Raw genomic sequence first — 23,177 nt, 5'->3', positions numbered from 1 at the left:
GTAGGCTGAAAAAGCTATGGAAAAGCTGAAAAATGATTTCTAATATTTTATTTCCTAATTGTAGTATTCGATTGGTTATTTTAGGTTACAATAGTTTTTAGGAATTATTTTAATCCTTTAATTAGGTCTTCTAAAGATTTTGCCCCATGACCCCTCTACCCCATGCACACAATTAATTAAATTAATAGGCCCATAATAAATGTAGATCCTAGGTTTGCTAGGCTTGTAACTTGACCTAGACAACTCAAAATTTTACCCAAACTGAATTTGTCCTTTAGACCTTGACGTGCTCTATCTAATGTGCATGTGAGTGATCAAGGTGCTAAAACTGACACTCAAACATTATTGGTTGTGAAGATCACATCTGCCTCACGGTTAAACACTACGTGATCTTGATCTGTCCTCATTAAGCTCAGCATCATTCCAGCACACCAAGGCTCACCCCCAATGCCAATATGAAAGAGTTAGGAATAAACTATGGGTACTGTGTTGGAAAACCCTTGTGGATGTGTGAAGCAATTCCAAGGCAGCAATTCCAATGAGACCTTATTTGCAGCTTCACTTTGCCCGTCAGTTTTTGGATGAAAGAAGATGAAAATTCCAGCTTGATACCTGAATTATCAAACAATGCCTGCCAAAAATTGTTGGTGAACTTGGTATTATGGTTTGAAACAAGTGGCTGAGGTATACCATGATGTACAAAAATATGCTTAATTAAAAGTATCTCTGCCTTAGTTTCTTTTAACGTCTTCTTAAAGGAATAAAGTGGGCTTGTTTTATGGAACTCATCAATTACTGTTCAGATCATATCATGACCTTGCGGTAGTGCTCATTGACACCCATATATTATCATGAATGGACTAGAACCCGTTGTAGAATGTTTGGCATTGTTGTGTGCAAACACTAATATGGATAGATACTCTTACCAATTAGTTTACCGTTTTTGTACATCTGCTCGTAGCATTCTTTATGATCTCATTGACATGTTCAATTCGACCATCACTTGTGGATGATATGCAATACTCATATTTAGAGTTGTATCCAAGCTCTTTAGAACCCCTCCACAACGATTGTTAAATTTACTATCGTAGTCACTAATAGTATCAGCTGGTATAATCAATCCGAAGTACACTTGTGGAGTCATATCCCCTCTATGTCCTAGGTTACTACACAATAAAATCCATAAACATACTTTTCCAGTTGTGAGATGGTCTGCTCGTGTGTTAGTCTCTCAAACCCTAGGTTCACCCCCCCAATGCTCTCCTCATATGGGGGCTTACAGATGGGGAGGTGACCTTTCCAACAGAGGAGAGGCTGGAGGGGGAGAGCAAAAACTGCCCTACCAGCCAATGGGGTTCTTACTTGTTGCTGCTCTAGAACGTTTCCCTGGCTAGGATCCAGAGGCACTATTTAAGAAGAAGAAAAAAAAAAAGGCTTGTCCGAAACATCGTTTTGGTTTCGAAAATGACGCCAAAAGGGCAAACTATTTCGGGTGCCCAAAATCGCCGTTTCTAGGTACTATGCTTCCATGGACAACGGGTATGGATATTCTGATTTCCTTTTGGGTTTCATTTGTCATTTTTGAAGTTGTTATTTCTTCTGTTTGCTTCGAGGCTCTCTCTAGGCCATACAGGCTGTAACCAGACACGTAGCCACAAAGGGTGTGCCTAGAAAGGTGCTAGAGGGATAGTGTATTGCAATTCTTATGTCTAGAGGCCGTTTGAGCATTTGCTATTGCTGGAGTTGTCACTTTCAGTGGGGCACAGTCAGAGTGGTCAATTCAGCACACCAAATGGATACCAATTTGTGAGCTCAAAATTGTGTAGTCCGCGGTGACTCAAATGTCATGGGGATCTTGGAAGAATGTTGTCGAAGTCTCCACTCCCATACAACTCCTTGTGGGAGCTTTGTATGTGCAAGCCTCGCACTTGTGTCACCCAAGTGTTTAAGTGATTCCTTGAGAGCAAAGGGTGAGAGGGGCAAGAGGGGAACGGGAATGAGAGTGAGAGGTGGGAGACAATGGTGAAAGGAGTAAGTGGCAATCACAAGGCAAGTAGCAATGGAAACAAGAAGACTCAACTTCAAGAGACTGTAGAGAAAGAGAGAGCTTCTATTCCTAATGTTGCAAGTATACAATGAAGACCAAAGTCAAACTTTTGGCCTTCAATACATTCCACCTTTTGAAGGGAGGCTAACCCTTGTACTCTCTTGTACCTTTCTCATTCTCATGTTACAAACACCTGGGTCCATATGGCTCCAAGGCAAATAGCATATTTCAATCCTTACACCCTCTCCTACATCTTTGCTTTAGCATATAGTCAGTTAGGACTATTGGTACAGTTAGTTTATGTACCATCTAGGTTAGTTGGGTGTTATGTTGGCTCTCCCTTGAGCCTCCACACTTCAGTTTTGCAGCAATCTATCACAGCATCTCGTTTTTCTCCATTGTGCTTCCATTTTTGAGCTTCCATTGCTTCCAACACCCAACAGTGGTATCAGAGTAGGTCGGGAATCCATTCCCTCAGCCATTGACAGCTTTCCCAAGCTGTTTGGCAGCCTCTGGAGCTCTCATTCTTGCTGGTCTTGCTGGTTTTCACACTCCCACGAGTGTTTGAGACCTTTCCAAGCACTTCTGTCGCGATCGCGAGAAGACCACACTTTGGAGCAACTCTCGTGAAGGGAACTGTTTTTCGGTGCATTTTCCAGCCTGCTGCAGCAAAAAATGACCAGAGCCTTTCGCACTCAAAGAGCCTTTTGTACACGCGAGCATTTACTGCATTTGTACGGAATTCCGAACTTGTCAAAAAATACAATAAAATAAAAAAATCCGCACATGCGACAAAAATTGTATGGAAATCCGTACACCTGTCAAAAATTGTACGAAAATCTGTATAGCTGTCAGAAAATTCTGTACTTCTGTCCAGTTTGTCAGAATTTAAAGTATAGTCATTGCAGTACAGGCTGCCTCGGGGTGCGGGCCAGTCATTTCTCAGATTTTCCAGCATTTCAGAGCTGGCTTGAGTTGCGCGCCAGCATTTTGGAGCTGCCTCGAGCTACGTGCCAGCATTTGGGAGCTGCCTCGAGCTGCGCACCAGCATTTCGGAGCTGCCTCGAGCTGCGTGCCAGCATTTTGGAGCTGCCTCGAGGTGCGTGCCGGCATTTGGAGCCATTTAGAGATGCTGAATTGATGTGGAGACTTCTCTTTGAGCCCTTCCCTCCTCATCTAGCATCCCTTTGCCTTGGGCTGCGAGCTTCTCTCCATTCGATCTCTTTCACTCCATTTCTACGTGCTCTCCTCCTCGTGGGAACACTTCTTTTGCTGTAATTCTCGTTTCCAGCCCTCATTTGCTTGCTTTCAAAGCCTGTCACTATTGTACATCATTGGGTAAGCCGTTGTTGCATTGGCTTTTTTCAATTTCTGCTTCATTTGCTTTTTGGAAAGGCCTCGTGTTGCCTTGGAAGGCCTCGTGTTGCGTTTGGGGAATTTTCTTGCAACAGGTACACCTTGGGACAGCAGAGTCTTTTGCAGACATAAGCTTTGAAGCTTGGGCAGATTTTTGGCACTTGATTCTGAGACGTTGCCTTTCTCTCATTTGCTTTGCCAGTTGTTGCATTCGCCTTGTATTTTAGCACCATGTTTGGTGGCAAATATGATTTGTTTGGGCTGATTGGGGCTGATGACAAGCTTGATGGCACCAATTACCCCATGTGGTCATACATGATGGGACATGTTTTGGTTGCCAAGAATCTATGGCATATTGTTTTAGGTTCTGCACTATTACTGGTGCTACACCTGCAGTCTCTGCTTCTTCAGGTGATGGGTCTCAGGTGATGGTTCTACTGCTACAGCTAGGACTCCTGCACCTCGTGCTACAGGTGCTTTGCCTTCTTCACAGGAGTAAATTCAGTGGGATGGTCGTGATGCCAAAGCACATGCCTTGATTGCTCTTTCAGTGAAACGGGTTATTATCCCTCATATTCGGTCTTGCAAGACAGCTAAGCAAGCATGGGATCAGCTTGCATCTTTGTATCAAGTGCGGAATGAGGCGCGGGTTGCCTATCTCCGCAAGCAGTTGAAAGATTTAAAGCTTGATGAGGGTGGTAACATGGATGCCTATCTCACTAATGTGAAGGATTTGAAAGAGCAGTTGGCCAACATTGATGAGATTATACCTGATTCTCAGCTGGTTTTTAATACCCTTGATGGGTTTCCTGATTCATATCAAGGCTTTGCTACTACATTGAGGTTAGTTGCAGGGGGTGATGCCAATCATTTTTCATTTGACCAGCTTATTGCTCTTCTTCTTCAGGAGGAGCAAAGTCGTGTGAATTGCAATGCTACTATGGCTAGTGATCAAGCATTTGCTGTCCATCATAAACACAAAGGTAAAGGCAAGGTTTGTCATTCACATGGTGTCTCTTCTTTAGAGGATAACAAAAAGAAAAAGAGATGTAACTATTGCAGGAAACTTGGGCTTGATATTTCTGAATGCAGGAAGCGCATAGCATCTGAAAGGAAAAAGAAAGAGTCTGGTCTTGCAGATCTGGTTCTTCTAGTGCAGAAGATCGACATGAGTCCGCTAATTTCGCACAAGACTACCATTGGGCTTTCTTGGTTACATGTTAGTATAATCTTGTTGTTCATGATGCTTGTATGGCAGTTTTAGATGTTCGTGATGCCTGGTTCTTTGATAGTGGTGCTAGCAAGCACATCACTTCCTGCAGGAAGTTATTCAGCTCATTGGAGCTTACATCTAAGGGGGGCAGTGTCACATGTGCCAATAATGCATCATATATCGTGAAAGGTATTGGGCAAGTTGCTCTTACTTCTGTCTCTGGTGGTATTGTCACTTTAGACCATGTGCTTTATGTTCCAGGCATTCGTAAGAACTATTTCAGCCATTGCTACATGTGGCTTTCAAGTTATTTTTGATGGTGTGAGGTGTGCAGTGTATGATGTTATACATGCCTCTACCCTGGTTTTGACTGGCACATTGTCTAGCGGTCTTTACAGACTTGATGCTTATGACAAATGTTCAGATGATGATGTTGCACTTGCTGCTGCACATGCCTTTGCTATTGATTCTACCATGGCAGATACTCATTTGTGGCATGAGAGGTTTGGACACCTCAATTTTGGAGCCCTGGTATATAAGGAAGATATGGTTGTGGATCTTCCCAAAATGCATATGCCTACCAAACATGTTTGTGAACCATGCTTACTTCGTAAGATGCACCGTGCTGTGTTTCCCAAGGATGGGAGAGTTGGTGCTTCATGTAAGCTTTATTTGGTTCATAGTGCTGTTTGTGGACCCATGAGGGTTGTAGCTCTTGGGGGGTTCTACTATTTTGTTACTTTTATTGATGATTTCACCAGGTACACTTGGATTTTCGCATTGAAATCCAAGTCTGATGTTTCTTAATGCTTTAAGTACTTTATTGCCTTGGCTGAGAATGAGAGTGGGCTGCACATTGCTCACATTAATACAGACAGGGGGGGTGAATACATGTCGAAGGAGTTTGCTGTTTTTTTGGCTTCCTGGGGCATCAATCATCGATGCACGGTGCCTTATACTCCTCAACAAAATCCCATGGTTGAGCAGAAGAATAAATCAACGATGGAAATGGCCAGATGCATGTTTAAAGGCAAACATTTGCCTAATAAGTTGTGGTTGGATGCGGTCATGTGTACAAATTACATCTTGAATAGATGTCCTATAAAGGCATTGCAGACTATCACACCTTATGAGCGGAAGAATAAATCAACGATGGAAATGGCTAGATGCATGTTGAAAGGCAAACATTTGCCTAATAAGTTGTGGTTGGATACGGTCATGTGTACAAATTACATCTTGAATAGATGTCCTACAAAGGCCTTGCAGACTGTCACACCTTATGAGGCTTGGACGGGTCGTAAGCCTCGCATTTCCCACCTGAGGGCTTTTGGATGCTTAGCTTATGCTCATGTGCCTTCACAGAGACGCACTAAGTTGGATGATAAAGCTATTAAATGCATTTTTCTTGGGTATAGTTCAGAGAGCGAGGGCTATAAGCTATATCAGCCCCGCATGGGCAAGTGTTTTCTCAGTCGGGATGTTGTGTTTGATGAATCTTCCACTATGCCTTTGCTGGACTGTCAAAAACAGCCCGTTGTTGATGCCCCAAACATATTTGACATTTTGATGCCTTTGTTTCCATCCGATGCTTGGGATGATGTTCCATTTGAGGTTGTCCCTCCTCCATCTGTTGGTCATTTACAGCCCCATGTGCATGCATAAATTCAGCTTGATATGCCTACCATTGATCAGGATCATTTGCACCCGGCTCTTGACCAGGAAAGAGCAGAAATTCAGGAGCCTAAAAAGGTACCCCGTTGGCTCCTTGACACATTAAAAGACAGCAAACAAGACACTCCTCTGCGAGCCTGTACGAGAGCAGCTGTCTGGAAAGAGCATGCTAGTTTTGTTGCTTATGCTTTGGTTGCTACAGCATGCAATGAAGAGCCATTATGTCATCAAGATGCCTTTCAGAATGATTGTTGGATGAAGGCCATGCAAGCTGAATTGGATTCTATCCATCAGAATGGCACTTCGGAGTTGTGTGATTTGCCTTATGGCAAGAATGCCATTGGAATTAAGTGGGTTTACAAGATCAAACGGAAAGCTGATGGTTCAGTGGACCATTACAAAGCCTGTCTTGTTGCTAAGGGCTATGCTCAGCAGCATGGCATTGACTTTGAGGAGACTTTTGCTCCCACTTCCAAGATCACTACCATTCGCATTGTTATTGCCTTTGCTGCCCACTTTTATTGAAAGATACATCAGCTTGATATTAAGACAGCTTTCCTTCATGGGCATTTGTAGGAAGAGGTCTATGTTTCCCAACCTCTTGGCTTTGAGGTCGAAGGTTCTGAAAGCAAGGTATGCCGCTTGAAAAAGTCCCTCTATGGATTGAAGCAGGCACCTCGGGCTTGGTATTCGAGAATTCATTCTCATTTGCTCACACTTGGCTTTCAGAACAGCCCTACAGAGGCTGCCCTTTACATCCGCAAGCGTAGGACAGATTTGCTGATTTTAGTCCTTTATGTGGATGACATGCTTGTAACTGGGACACATGCTCAGCAAATTGCAGATTTTAAAGTTGATTTGCAACATAAATTTGCTATGTCTGATCTTGGTCTTTTGCACTACTATCTCGGCATTCAATTTGCTAGTAGTGAGGGGGGCATTTTAATGTCACAATCCAAGTACATTGGACAGCTTTTGCAGCATTTTCAGTTTGAGGATTGCAAGCCAGTATCCACACCATTAGAGACTGGTTTTCACTTCTCTTCTGAGAATGGCAGCGGTACATGTGATGTCACTCTTTATCAGCAGGCGGTTGGTTGTTTGATTTACCTATGCCATACGAGACTTGATCTACAGTATGCTGTCTCACAGTTGAGCAGATATATGCACAGCCCATCTATGCACCATTGGCATGCCGTGAAGCGTGTTTTCAGATTTCTTAAAAGCACTTAGTATTTAGGCCTTCTTTATGGGGCTGATACTTCACTTGTCATGCATGGGTTCACTAATAGTGATTGCGCTGGTTGTTCTGACACTCGTGTGTCACATAGTGGCAATTGTTTTATGCTTGGTACTTCATGTGTTTATTGGTTCAGCAAGAAGCAGAGTACAGTTGCTACTTCTAGCTGTGAAGCTGAGTACAGAGCGGCTTTTACAGCTACAGTGGAGTGTGTTTGGCTTCGGAAGCTACTTGCAGATCTTTGTGCATGTCAGACTGCTCCTATCGTCATCTTCACTGATAGTCATAGTACTTTGACTGTCGCACGGAATCCAGTTTTCCATGCTCGCACAAAGCACATTGAGGTTCACTATCACTATGTGAGAGAGCGATTATTAGCAGGTGATATTGAGTTGTTTTATGTTCCCACTGAAGACAACTTGGCAGATCTTTTTACAAAGGCTCTACCTCGACCTAAGTTTGAGGCTTTTCAGCAAGCTTTAAACTTAGTATCTTTTGTAACTTGATCTGTTGTACTCTATATAGTCATAGGTATCCTACGAGACAAACATGTGCAATCATGACACTAGATATTTAGGTATCCTGAGCCATGTCCAAGATACTTCAGCTCATACCATGGAGGGGGGTTTAGGCTATTTCATGGGCTATCCATAGATGCCACTTATACCTTGGTATGAGCCTTGTAGGCCTAGTTATAGTCAGTCAGGACTATTGGTACAGTTAGTTTATGTACCATCTAGGTCAGTTAGGACACTTAGTCCAGTTAGGGTTTTGTTATGTTGGCTCTCCCTTGAGCCTCCACACTTCAGTTTTGCAGCAATCTATTACAGCATCTCGTTTTTCTCCATTGTGCTTCCATTTTTGAGCTTCCGTTGCTTCCAACATCCAACAACCGTTGTGGTTAAGATGCCTCCTTAATCCATCCCTAGATTGTGTCTGGTGCATGATGTCGGACTTGAGGGCGTTGTTCATAATTATGTACCTATCAAACGTTTCGTGAGAGATGCGGCAAAATGGATGTAGCGGCTTTCAAAAATGTGTCCCAAACATACCTCCAAAGGTTTGAAATGGTGACCATGAAGATTGCGGACACGGATGTAGAGGTGCATCACTTAAGGGAATGAGGGCTCCTCATTTAAGTTCAAAATAATTTCTACCTTCAGCGTTGATGATTTTCTTCCATCGGCAGGTCTAGTGTAGGGATGTGTCGAAGAAAAATGATCAACAGCCAATGCCTTGGCTTTGCCTTGAGAGTTGGGTTCTAGTGACACTTGGGAATTGGATGCATTTTGATGCCTAGTATTGGCTTGGGTAGTGGACGGCTAGTGTAGTAGAGTGCAAGGGTGAGCCCTTGATGTAATTGCCATTGCCTGAATAATTAAATAAATACCGAAGGGTGAGATTCTCAGGCGGTGTGAGATAGGTATCCGTCAGCAGTTGGCTGCTCTCCAGAGGGAGGAGCAGAAGAGGCCTACAGATACTTGGATTCAGGAGCGCCTTGTTGCAGCAAGGGCCCAGCAGCAGTCACTTTTAGATCAGAGAGCAGAGTATGCCTTTCATGCGAGAGAGTCATTTTGGACTCAGACGGGAGGTAGAGTCAAACATTAGAGCTCAAGCTGATATTGTAGGGCTCAGGCTTCCTTTGAGACAGGAGGATGAGCTCTTAGACAGTGAGTTGGCAGATGATATGGCTATTTTTTTGGATGCCACTCCACAGACACTGCCTTCATTCAGGACGGCATTGGATTTGTTTTGCATTGCGGCAGGTGCACACATTAATTGGAACAAATCCAATGGCTTTTGGATCAGTGATGAGAAAACTCGAGACTGGGGAAATGACATAGGGTTCACTTGGATTCAAAGGGGTGTTTCTGTCAGATATCTGGGATGCCAGGTTGGGGTGGGTATCTCTCTAGCACAGCAGTTTGCTCCCGTGTTGGAGAGTATCAGGAGGAAACTCATATTTTGGAGTTTTGCCAGACTTGACCTTGTTGAGAGTTCACGCTCAACATCATGTGATCATGTGTGCAGAGCACCATCACGTGATCATAGGACTAACCTTATAGAGTGCTATAAAGGAAAGGGTTAGATCCCCTAACCCTAACCCTAAAAGGATTTGTATATATTCTATTTTTTCAACTAAATCTAGTGTACAGTTAGTCATTTGTGGTGTGCTCTCTAGCTGTGCCCTCTCTCCTAATCTCCACTCTTCTCCTCTCCCCTCTTCATATTTTGTCATGGTATCATAGCATGGTTCAGCCTTCTGTTGAGGCGCCATCCTTCTTGTGAGAGTGATTGACAGATTGAGAAATCGAGAGAGATCGAGTGTTCTCTTCCGTTGAGAGAACTTCTTTTTTGTTGAAAGAGATTTCCTTCCATACATTTCATGAGAGACTCGTGAGTGATTTCTTTGTGAGGACTTGAGAGTTCTTTGAGAGAGTTTCCGTCGAATTCTACTCATGTTCCATTCTGTTACGAGAGTTCATGCTTTGAGAAGTTTCCGTTTCGAGAGAGAGAGACCTTGAGTGTTTTTTGAGTTTGTAAGGTTCTTTGTGATTCAATCTCCTGTGTGAGAGAGGTTCCTGCACCTTCTACTACTCTAGCTGCAAGGCTCCTAAGCACTCCATTGCTCTACAACAGCCCGTCTTCACAGCGAAGCCAGCAACAAGGCCTTTATCATCATCAACAAGGCCTTCATCTGCTGCGCCTTCAATCGCCATTAACCAAATCTCCAATTGGCTGCAACCTTCTGCTTCATAGTCTATGTTCTTCAAGGCCAGCCCACCGATGGCTCCTTAGCACAACGCCTGCAAAGCGCTCCAACGGCCGGCTCCTCTACGCCACAGAGCCTCCATCTGCGCAGCTCCATTAACGGACTTCCAGCCTTCAGGCTCTCGGCACCTAGCGCTCCTCCAGCGAGTCAGTGCTCCTTCTCCAAGACGGCCAAACAAAAACCGTCAACATCCTCGGCATCGCAGGCGACAGCAATAGCCTCACCGCTGGGGAATCGGCGGAGTCTTCAACTTCGGCATCAAGCTCTGGGCTCCAACGTCGCCTGGCTCTGCATGGGTCTTCTGTTGCTCACGCTCCTCTAGCACTAGCGGTTCCATACTCTATCAGCAGCTCCTTCTAGGTCCTCCTTCAAGGTACACCTTCGACGCCCGCGACCCAAGCTCCAAACTCCCAAAGCTGCACCTCCTCGATAACCTCTACAACAGCGGCTCCCGTATGCACCAGCAGCTCCATAGCCGTCTCCAACGTGACTTCGCATCCTCCAGTTCCAAGCAAAGACAGCCTCCCAGGCTCCCCGCCACCGGACGGCAACGCGAGACGAATCGATCCTCAGAAGCCGATGCGAAGCACGTCTCGTCGCTCCGCACACCTCCAGCCAAGGCTTTCTAGGTCTTCCTCAATTCTTCTTTGCCACGTGGCAGATAGAATTTGACCCATGTTAGGTTAACCGTTAACCTTGGGTTTGGTTGGGCCATAGTTGGACACGTGGCAGTCACCCACCTTAGGTCAAGGTAACCCGGCGTAGAGTAACCCTGGTCAAAAAGTGGATATAAGTGAACCCCCAATCAAGTTAACCCAAGGCTGGGTTACTCAATGGCACTTATTCACTTGCCACGTCATCCAACTGACACGTGGCAGCCGATTGCCACATCAGCAACCTTATCATGCCACATCATCAAGGCAATCAGCTTGCCACGTCACCACTGCCACGTCATCCTGCCGCGTCATCAGTGCCACGTCAGCATTGCCACGTCATTTGTTGACATCATCATCTGTGCCACCTCAGCTGTCCAGTCAGCACTGACCTCTGCAGGCACACACAGTGCTTCACAGTCACTTCATGTGACTACTTCTGCCACCTTAGCATAGAGCTTCACTGGCACACCTCTTGCTAGGCACAGTGCCACATCATCATTGCATGTGACTCACAGTGACACATCATCATCGAGCACCATTTGCACTCCTTTTGCCCCTCCACCTAGATCAAGTCATATCTCTTGATCCAGGAAGAATTTGAGGGTGCTCCAAAAAGGAAAGTCGATTGTTTTTTCGTGCTCTACGCGCTCGTCACATCATGTGCACATTTCGGCGCAAATCACACTCACATTTGAGCCTCGCCGACAAAACCACTTCCTTCACGCACATTTGCCTCTACATCGACGCATCTGACCCAGCACTTAAAAAGAACAAAAGAAAATGAATTATTTGCTGTTCTTTCATTGATCGATGGTTGGTTTAGATCTAGATCAGAGTAGACTAGATCGCCATAGAGGGGATGCTTTGAATGTTTGCCAATCTAAGCCATGCCCGAAATTCCCGATTAGTATCTACTCGGAGTCAGTCCATACGCTCACATACGGTTTCACATCATTACATTACCTGAAACCTTACGTTCATCAGTTCAGTGAGCAGACTTCAGAGTTCAGAGGCATTGCAGATTGATTCAGTGGGCAGATAACATTTGATTTCACACACACATGCCACCATTGTAAAGCCTATTCGGCTATCTCACGGCATCGTGCACATCATTTCAGCCTTGTAAAGCCTCTTGGCTATTCCCGGCATCATTGCCATAAGCCTTGTAATACATATCAGATTTTATATATTGCAGTTCTAACTTCTATCTTCACCGACGGTTCAGAGATTTCACTTGGCATAGTCAGTGTATTTGCAGTTGATTCATACAGAGATCTTCACGACACTTTTGAGTACATTTCTTGCACCATGTCGACTAGCAATCTCAATCTGGAGGCATCTGCTAAGTTAGACAACTCCAATTACGGTACATGGAAATACGGAATGGAGACCATTCTTGTACTACAGGACAAATGGGAGTATGTCGATGGGTCTACACCTAGACCATTGGACGATCCAGCCACAAGTAGCTCTACTCCATCTGTCGTAACAGCACCAGCAACGGGATCTACAGCTACACAAACAGTTTCCGCACCAGTAGCAGATCTTGCCATTGCCCGAGCTCAAGCAAAATGGGATAAGAAAGACAAGTATGCCTATCACCTGATCAAGTAGAATGTGCAAGATGTCATGCTAGGACAGCTCAACACAGTCAAGACATCAAAAGAAGCATGGGATATGTTCACAGCTCTCTACGAGTCCAAGAACACATCTAGGATTCTCACCCTGAGAAACCAGATCAACTAGAGTTTCCGCAACAGCAGTGAAACTGGTCATGCTTATGTACTCCGCATAAAAGACTACAACAATCAACTTGCAGCAGCAGGAGAGACTATGAATCCCGCAGAAATGGTTCAAGTCATTCTGAATGGACTCGGATAGGGATACGAGAATCTAGTCCAGAGTATTGCCATCCAACGGCAAATTCCAACACTGGAAGAACTTCAGTCAGTTCTACTTGGTGAAGAACTCGGCCATCCAAGCACGAAAAGGTCATTCTAATGATCAGGCATTCACAGCTTCAGATAGAAGTAAAGGCAGAGGCAGAGGTAGATTATACCAGAAAAGTGGTCATCATCAACAAAATCAAAGTCAGAATCAGCATCAGCATCAGCATCATCCTTAGCAACATCAGAATCAGCAAAGAGGAAATCATTCCAACCAAGGAAGATTCCAAGGACGAGGGAATGCATCCACCAATGTGTCAAACATTCAGTGCAACTATTGTCACAAGGTTGGACACTATGAAAGAGATTGCTGCAAGAAGCAGTACGACCAAGGCGGTCAATCCAGCAATAATCGAGGGAATTCCCGAGGCAGAGGAAATCATCGTGGTGGACATTCTAGTCACAGTCATTTTGCAAATGAACATCGAAATATGTTTCTTGCAAGCGAGGAATTGCATCAGACTGATACAGTGTACCTAGACACTGATTTCAATCCCAAAGAGGATTTCAGCTATCAAGTCGACCAAGTGGAACAGGATCCTTGGTACATCGATAGCGGTGCATCATCTCATATGACAAATCATCAGGAATGGTTCACAGAAATGAAGCCATTAGAAGGACAGAAAAATGGCATCTACACAGCAGACAATACACCGAATCCAGTTCAAGGGACAGGTGTTATCCCTATGAACAATTTCACTGGTACAAAAGGATTAGTCAAAGATGTGCTCTATGTTCCGAAGCTCAGCAAGAACCTTTTGTTAGTAGGTCAAATGACGGAACATAATTACAAAGTCATCTTCGACGGTGATGAATGCACTATCAGAGACAAATCCAAAAGATGTCAGCTAGTAGCAAAAGGTGTCAAGGAAGGACGCTTATACAGAGTGCTAGCTACTGTACCAGATAAGCTTGCCATGTCAGCTCAACCGCAACAGATGCCACTATCTGCAAAATGGCATAAGAGATATGATCATGTCAATTTCAAGTACTTGTTAGATCTCAGGAATCAGAATATGGCAATTGGGATTCCGAAGCTACAGTTTCTTGGAAAAGTTTGTGAAGCATGCTGCTTCGACAAACAAAAGCGAACCAACTTTGTCAGAAGTACCTCTCGTGCACGAGGTATTCTTGATTTGATACATACAGATGTATGGGGTTATGCCCAGACTCGCAGCATCAATGGTTCACTTTACTACTTGACCTTCATCGACGACTACAGCAGATATTGTTGGGTCTACTTTCTGAAAGAGAAATCTGAAGTGTTTTTCAGATTTCAAGAATTCAAAGCCATGGTAGAAAACAAGACAGGCAGAAAGATCAAGGTCATGAGATCAGAGAGAGGAGGTGAATACATGTCTTCAGCATTCATGAACTTTTGCAGAAATCACGGCATTCGAAGACAATTCACATGTGCAGATACTCCTCAGTAAAATGCAAGAGTTGAAAGGAAGAATGGGACTTTAGCAGACAGTGCTAGAGCAATGCTTAGCGAAAAGCATCTTCCGAATCAATATTGGGCAGAAGCAATAGCCACTGCAAACTACTTGCTTAATCGGCTTCCTACCGAACTGATACAGGGTATGACTCCTTATGAAGCATTCACTGGACACAAGCCACACATTGGGTATATCCGCATATTTGGTTGCATAGCATATGCCCACATACATGATGATCATCGTAGAATATTGGATGCAAAGTCACGCAAATGCATCATGGTTGCTACAGTGAAGAAAGCAAAGCATACAAATTGTATGACCCCATCAACCGCAAAGTCATTATCTCCAGAGATGTAATCTTTGATGAGGAATCAGAATGGAAAACCTCACTTGCACAGGAGATAGATGCATTGACTTCACAGTCATCTATAAAACAGGTTGATGAAGAAGAGCAAGAATTGCCAGCAACACCCCAAGCAGAGCCATAGCAGCTCAGACGGTCTACTAGGGAAAGCAGACCACCAGCGAGATTGACATATGCTCAGAAAGACAAAGCAATTCAGGTGGAAACCACCAACTATGCTCTTATGACTACCATCATGGCTACAGAAGAGCCAGTGTATTTCGAAGACGCAGTAGACAAGCCAGAATGGCAAACTGCTATGAATGAAGAAATGGATGCTTTGTATAAGAATAATACTTGGGAATTATGCGATCTTCTAGTAGGAAAGAAGGCCATAGCAAACAAATGGGTATACAAAGTGAAGTACAATCCAAATGGCAATATTTAGAGATACAAAGCCAGATTAGTTGCAAAAGGATTTGCACAACAATATGGTCAAGACTATGATGAGACTTATGCTCCAGTAGCAAAGATGGATTCCATACGGTTCTTGATATCACTAGCGACACTCAGCCAATGGAATGTGTATCAACTTGATGTCAAGAATGCATTTCTCAATGGTTATCTAGACGAGGAAGTCTACATGCAACAACCAGTAGGTTATCTTGAACCAGGAAAGGAGAATAAGGTTTGCCATCTCAAGAAAAGTCTCTACGGCTTAAAGCAAGCATCCAGAAGTTGGTACAGCAGAATTGATAAGTATTTTGTTGATCTGGGATACATGCAGTCCAATGCAGATCATACTCTCTACTACAAAGTTCAAGGGAAAGACATTACTATTGCACTTTTGTACGTAGATGATCTGATTGTGACAGGAAGCAAGGATAGCTTCATCAGAAAATTGAAAGAAGACTTATCTGCAGAGTTCGACATGAAAGATCTTGGACTTACGCACTATTGTCTTGGAATTGAGTTCTGGAGAGATTCAGATAGCACATTCATGAGTCAACTCAAGTATGTTGACAGTCTTCTGAAGAAGTTTCATATGGCAGATTGCAAGATTGCAGCCACTCTCATGGAACAGAGTTTGAAACTTACTAAAGATTCAGAAAAGCCTACAGTCAATGACAGATACTACAGGTAGCTCATCGGATCTCTTATATATATCTGACAATCACACGGCTAGATATTTGTTATGCAGTAAGCTCACTAGCACAGTTTATGGCAAATCCAAAACAGTCTCATTGGAATGCAGCCAAAAGAGTCTTGAGATACATAAGAGTTTAAGACAGTTTGGGATAGAATACAGAGGAAGTCATCCATGGTTGCATGGATACTGTGACAGTGACTATGCCGGAGATCATGAGACCAGGAGATCGACACAAGGATATGCATTTTTCCTTGGTCAAGGTGCTATATCATGGTTGTCAAACAAACAGCCAACTATTTCTTTGTCTTCGACTGAAGCAGAATATAGAGCACTCACTGCAGGTGCATGTGAGGCTATATGGCTCAGAAAACTATTGTCAGAAACAGATTACTTTGATGAGTCAAAGCCAACAACAATATATTGTGATAATCAATCGGCTCAAGCATTGGCGAAGAATCCAGTATATCACTCCAGAACAAAGCACATTGATGTCAGAGAGCGCTTCATCAGAGAAAGAGTGTTACTTGGTGACATCACACTGCAGCATTGTGATAGCAAAGAAAATCACTGCAGCATTGTGATAGCAAAGAAAATGTTGCAAACATCTTTACCAAACCACTCGGTAAAGAGCTATTCGAGAAACACCGACTAGCTCTTGGTTTGACGCAGAGGAAGAACATTCCCATTAGAGGGGTGTGATGGAATGTAATGCTCAGTCCTTCTTCGATTCCCAGAATCATCATCTTGAGGAAAGGCCTACTTCATGATGTTGATCTTAAGGGAAGGTGTTGAGAGTTCACGCTCAACATCATGTGATCATGTGTGCATAGCACCATCACGTGATCATATGTGCATAGCACTAACCTTATAGAGTGCTATAAAGGAAAGGGTTAGATCCCCTAACCCTAACCCTAAAAGGGTTTGTATATATTCTATTTTTTAAACTAAATCTAGTGTACAGTTAGTCATTTGTGGTGTGCTCTCTAGCTGTGCCCTCTCTCCTTATCTCCACTCTTCTCCTCTCCCCTCTTCATATTTTGTCAGACCTTGCATCCAGAGTTGTGCTTGTGAACCAGGTATTATCGGCCACTGGCTGGTTCGTTTGCTCTTGCAGGTCTAGAGGTTGTATCACTCAGCTCGTGAGACCTATCAGGAACTCCCTATGGAGCGGTTTGGATGGCACCTCAGATGTTGTAGCCAGGGTGGCGTGGAAGACCTTCATTCTCCCGACAGGAGGAGGAGGTCTCAATATCATTAACCCGAACTTGCAGTGTATGGCCTTGCTCTGCAAGTTCGTAGTATGTGGATTGATGCCTGGATAGGAGCCCTGGAAAGATTTCTTCTCACGCAGCATTCATTCTTGTACTCCATCTCATGGGGAAGATTGGATGGACGCATCAGATGGATATTTACTTCAGCCCATCTCAAATCTCCCCCTTCCCCTCTCATGGCTGCTATTCTGAAAGCTTGGGGCAGCTTCAGAAACACTCTTCGCAGAGTTCCACCCACCTCTCGTGAAGAAATTCACAGGCAGCTTGTCATGTGGAATGACTCGATTTTGGATGACCATGGTAGGCCACTGGGAGTGTCACACTATATGTAGTGGTCTAGATGGGAGAAGGGACCTGCTTCTACAGTAGGCGCTTGGCAAGCCTTTAGGAGACTTCTAGAGCATCAGAGACTTTTAGCAGTTAGCCACCTTAGAGGGAGTGCAGTCAGGATACAGTAGATAGAGGCAGCCATTCCGCCAAAGTGGATTGACACAGATGACATGCCGATCTCTCTCTCTCTCTCTCTCTCTCTCTCATCCTCCCACCAAGTCCAATGCTCCCCATGTGGGCTTTCTTAATGTTCCATATGTCCTCCAATTACAGCCTTTTTGGGCCTTCCCTGTGCACCTCCAATCCATTGCTTAGGCCTAGGATAGCCGCCAAAACCGTAGTTTTAATCCCACTAATGCAAGCACTATCTAGCCCTGATTGTTTCCCACCTCTACGATGGCATGTATCCATGGCTATGGTATTATAGTTGACATAACACTTTTTGAGGTAACTAGATTTAGCAAACATGAGTTTTTTAATGTGGCTGTTCAATTCTCTAGTTTGACAATGTCGTTGATAATGTCTGCATCTTTGGTTCTGGTGGCGTGTTGTTTGGGTGTGTGTTAAAGTTTGTAAGCCTTTCCATACCTCTTGGTAGTGATGCTAGGCAGGTGTCTGATATGGAACCAAGGGAGCTTACATCATTCTCCTAGCCCTCCCAACAAAACAAATTCCCCCAGGCCTCTGAACAAAACAAACACCCAACCATCTTTTCGCCCCTTCTTTAATCCTCTTCTCCCTTTTTGTGTCTTTGAAATCAGTGAAGGTAGGGGATCATTGGGTTATAACAGTCACAATCTTTCAACATGCAAATCCTATCTAATGTTGGTTTTTGTGGAGTTTGAAAACAGATGTGAGGTTGTTTCCTGAGGGATAGAGCTAGTGTGACTATTGTTCACAGTTGTTTTCAATCCAGGTAGGTAGAATTCAAGCAACCGCATTTCAAGCATCTGATGGGCGGCGAAAAAATACGGAGTGGACATCTGTGCAGTCAAATTTGGGACTTCCTTTACGGAAGGTTGTAAATGATATGACCAATGATATGGAGAAAGATTTTGGCAGGGCAGCAGCACTCTCAATTTCAGGATCAAGCTCTAGCCAATCTGACAATACAGAACTAGAGATTACCAGTTTACCTGCTGGAAAGGTGAGAAATAACTAAGCCATACATGCATGCAATGAATGGGTATTTGTGTATGTTGTGAACTGAGAACAGTTATGCATTTGTCTCTGTAGTACAGAATCATGTTAAAACCTTGCTGCATCTGATAGCCACATAGCTCATGCACCTAATGCAGGTACATAATTTGTGCTGGAAAGGGAAGGGACATGTTTTTAAAAACTAGAGAATATGCTATTTGCAAAGGAAATGAATGCTTGGCTCTAAAAATAGTCAAAGTTTCACTGATTTTTGTGGCCATACTTCCATGGAGTTTGAAATTTAAAAGTTTGTGTACTTACAGTTGTTCAATATGTTCAATATTTTTTAAATTGTCTGGGATCTGACTTTCTGGCAGACAATTTGATTCTAATTCTACTAGTGGAGTAGCGTGAGTATGCCAAAGGATACATCTGTAGCATGGTTCTTCCCTGGATACTCGCCACTTAAAGTTTTGAACAAGGAATCAAGGAATTACTTGAGGGAAATTCTACTAACTTTGTCATGCAGAATCTTTTTGCAACCTTACATAGAGCTTCCATATACAAAATATGTTAGCAATTATCAATTGGCTTTTAGTTTGATTGCAAGCAAGTTTTGAAAAATCTGTGTGCAACTTTACAAGAATAGCCCGCAAAAAGGTCTCGATATGTTTTTAGTTTAATTTATGTGTGTTTTGAGCGATTGTTATCATCCAACCAGTTTCAGAGTGTCAATCAATTATTTGAACATCCACATAGTGTTTCAAAGAGGGCAAGGTTTAATCACGTCTAGTGAGGTTATTCTTGTGCTATCTGATTATCCCTTCTCTTTTTTTGGTTTGGGGATTTTCAGGTGAATAGCAGGACCAGGTCTCATACAGTAGCATTGGAAGAACTTTTCGTTAATACGGATAGTGATCCTGCGGGCAGTAGGGACATGGATATGCTAGGGTTGTATGAGACCACAGGGAAAAAGAGTATGGACGGAGAGTTGGACCCTTTAGATCTAACAGCAGGCATGCAAGAGGCTATGCATCGATCTAACCTTGACATGAGGTTGTTTTTCATCACTGCACCTTGTGGTTGTATAACGCCCGTGTGGGTGGGTAAATTATCTCACATATTTTAGTCTGCTGATTGTTCTTCTATGGGTGGCTTGTGCAGTGGTGCAGAGTTTACCAGGAAAGAAGTACCTCTGCAGGTTGTTCCTGGCCATGTACTTATGAAAGTAGATTTCCCCCTAAGTTCGCTTGTTGATTTGCAAAGGATCCTCTTTGATGAAGAGCAGACTGCTTATAACCAAGCAATTTCCCAATGCACAAGGTATTACTGTTGTACAACTGGATCCCCTTTGTTATCGATTGGTTATTCAAAGCACCAAGGACACGTCTTTCCTTTCTACACCTGGAGTTTGTTTTAATTACAGCCAAGCTCCGCGTGAAGAGAAGGCATTCTTTCACAAGAACCTAAAGAGAAGAAAATGGTAAGCACTGAGTTGCGCAGAGTTGGATGATAGACTAAAATGAAATCGTATAGTCTTCACAAGCAGTTGTAGCTTGAATGAAAGAGAATGCGGACTACTTTTTGAGTAGGCTTCTCCTTTGGTGCTAGCCTTTGGCACAGTTGACTTTGCCCTTCACCTTCAGAGTGCGGACAGAAACTCAGTACGAAGACCTTTGTATAAATGGATGGTGAAGTATGTGTTCGAAGAAACCTAGACACCTAGCTAGTTTCTCCACGCAGTGGAAATATAGAATGGATATGGGCTATGCACTCGAGAACATAGAAAGAGAATGCTAATCCAACTTCAAACTTTCTGTGTCCACAAGCTAGGGCTCACAAACACCAAATTTGGCGTAGTAGACAATAATAGGACAGTCTCAAAGTAATTGCACAAAACTGAGCCAGACACTTCTAACAGAGCGCTTTCACAGAGATCCCAATATAGAGAAACGATAGGGTTTGCAGTGGAGCGATCAAAAAATAGACAATACTGGACACAACTGAAGAACGGAACTCAGAAAACATAGTGCCTGTCGGTAATATGAAAAACTGAATACAAGAACCTCAAGCCGTCGTGTCTCAAAGACCGTGGCTGAGGTGAATCAGAAAGATGATTCCATATAGAGAAACAGTAGAAAATGATAGCAGCAGAGGGAGCGAAACGCAATCCTCCGTGTAGCTTGATGATGACGAAGATGATGAAGGGCTGGAGCTGCCCTAGGAAATGGCTGAAAACCAGCATGCTCTGAGGAAGGAACCTTTAGGCTATCTGGAATAGCAACATGATGAAGAAAAGGAGTAGATCTAGGGCAGAAGGAGCAGATCTGGAGCAGAGGAGCAGATCTGGAGCAGGAGGGGACAGATCTGGAGCAGAAGGGACTGCAGCAAAGGATGGAGGAGGTGTAGAGCAGCTGCAGGTCCTGTCCTGAGGTAGGAGAAGATGGCAAAAAGCAGAACTGGAGCAGGCGGGGCTGCAACAAAGGATGGAGGAGATGAGGAGCAGCTGCAGGTCTTGTCCCGTCAGTGAGAGTGTGGGGGGCTAGTGCCTTTATAGGCCTGACCTAGCTGGTCAGCCAGTTGGTGGGTGGGCCTGCCCGCTGGTTGGCCAGAGCTGGTCGGCCAGACCCCTGCTGGCTGCTGGTCGGCCAATTCTGGTCGGCCAGACCTCTGATGGCTGACCTTTTGGCTGGCCTGCAAACTGGTATGTTTGCCCCAAAAATTGGGGATTGCTAGTTGCTTAACACCCCCTCTCAATTGCCAATTTGGAGAGGCAGACATTGTGTGCTTGGAGCTTCATGTAGGGATGTCGACGGTGATGGTGGCTATCCTTGTGAAATGCCCAAGAGATGATCACAAGAGGAGTGCCCTTGCAAGGGAATTGTTCACTTCCTCAAGTGCCTGAGTTACACGTATGATCAGCAGAAATAAGAACACTGTGAAGCTCGAGAGAATAAGCCACCCCCTCTCACCGCCGAAAGGTGAAGGGAAAAGCAAAGGTAAAGAACAAATATGTCGTAGCAGCACTGATAATCCAGAGATGGTAGGATTTCACCAAAGGAAGAGGTCGGAGCTGAACAGTGAGCCAGTGTGTGCCCGATCTTGAACCTCGGGAGAGAGGAGTCTATCCCCGCCTCCATGAATGTAGAAGAATTCGAAACAACAGTCATCAAGACACATTTGAACAGAAAGTGTCCCGCCTAGGGAGAACTTGTAGATCCTGGAAGTTGATGCCAATGGAGATCTGGTAGAGGTGAAGGATCATGACCTCCTTGTTCGAAGGAATGGGGAGTGTCAAGCCTGAAACCGAAAAGGGAGGGAGGGATGGGTGTAGAAGATGGAGGTAAGAAAGGGAGGGAGGGATGGGAGTAGAAGATGGAGTTCTGAAAGGGAGGGAGGGATGGGAGTAGAAGATGGAGTTCTCTCCCATAGTGCGCAGCGGAATGAAGAGGAAACTAATATGTTCATAGGAGTGATGCTCCCCGTACCTATGGCCTCCTTGAAGAAGCAAGATCTTTAGATCACCAGAGATCTGGGGTCTTTAGATCACCATGGCTCTGATACCATATAGAGAAACGATAGGGTTTGCAGTAGAGCGATCAAAAAATAGACAATACTCAGACACAATTGAAGAACGGAACTCAGAAAACATAGTGCCTGTCGGTAATATGAAAAACTGAATACAAGAACCTCAAGCCGTCGTGTCTCAAAGACCATGGCTGAGGTGAATCAGAAAGATGATTCCATATAGAGAAACAGTAGAAAATGATAGCAGCAGAGGGAGCGAAACGCAGTCCTCCGTGTAGCTTGATGATGACGAAGATGATGAAGGGCTGGAGCTGCCCTAGGAAATGGCTGAAAACCAGCATGGTCTGAGGAAGGAACCTTTAGGCTATCTGGAATAGCAACATGATGAAGAAAAGGAGCAGATCTGGGGCAGAAGGAGCAGATCTGGAGCAGAGGAGCAGAAGGGGCAGGTCTGGAGCAGGAGGGGACAGATCTGGAGCAGAAGGGATTGCAGCAAAGGATGGAGGAGGTGTAGAGCAGCTGCAGGTCCTGTCCTGAGGTAGGAGAAGATGGCAGAAAGCAGAACTGGAGCAGGCGGGGCTGCAGCAAAGGAAGGAGGAGATGAGGAGCAGCTGCAGGTCCTGTCCCGTCAGTGAGAGTGTGGGGGGCTAGTGCCTTTATAGGCCTGACCTAGCTGGTCGGCCAGCTGGTCGGTGGGCCTGCCAGCTGGTCGGTGGACCTGCCAGCTGGTCGGTGGGCCTGCCCGCTGGTCGGCCAGCTGGTCGGCCAGTTCTGGTCGGCCAGACCCCTGCTGGCTGCTGCTCATGTTTCTGTCCATCCATGCACGTGGGTGCTTTCAATGTGATGGTATGCCCCAGAGGAATATTGTAGGAGGTAAAGTTACGTTGTTTGTATGAGATGAGTGCAGGCATTTTAATGGATCCATCAATACAGTTGTGTCTATGCCCATGCACATGCAAATTGTGAATACATATAGACTTTGTATGTATAGAGAATGCTTTTTGTTGGCCCTACATCTATCTTTTTGTTTAATCTGTAAAATTTTAGTCTCTCTTGTTCCTAAGGCCATTACTA

General features: G+C 44.4%; 1 protein-coding gene across 3 annotated transcripts in view; it reads left to right on the top strand.

Moving 5' to 3' along the window:
- BRCC36A (Mov34/MPN/PAD-1 family protein) overlaps positions 1-23,177 on the top strand; it is a 66,161-nt gene that overhangs the window by 28,456 nt on the left and 14,528 nt on the right. For all 3 annotated transcript variants that reach the window (XR_015543411.1, XM_087396311.1, XM_087396310.1), the window contains exons 5-7: positions 18,352-18,582; positions 19,429-19,631; positions 19,740-19,898. Coding sequence is in view for 2 of the 3 variants with exons in the window: in XM_087396311.1 (XP_087252437.1) it covers positions 18,352-18,582; positions 19,429-19,631; positions 19,740-19,898 (593 nt within the window). In the remaining variant the exon portion in view is untranslated. The remainder of the gene's footprint in view (positions 1-18,351; positions 18,583-19,428; positions 19,632-19,739; positions 19,899-23,177) is intronic.

This window comes from Dipteris shenzhenensis, chromosome 25, assembly GCF_047967505.1.
Source record: "Dipteris shenzhenensis isolate YYH24624 ecotype China chromosome 25, Dip_SZ_1.0, whole genome shotgun sequence".
NCBI lineage: Eukaryota > Viridiplantae > Streptophyta > Polypodiopsida > Gleicheniales > Dipteridaceae > Dipteris > Dipteris shenzhenensis.
The sequence above is the reverse complement of the archived record's forward strand: the minus strand, read 5'-3'. Positions and strand labels throughout refer to the sequence as shown.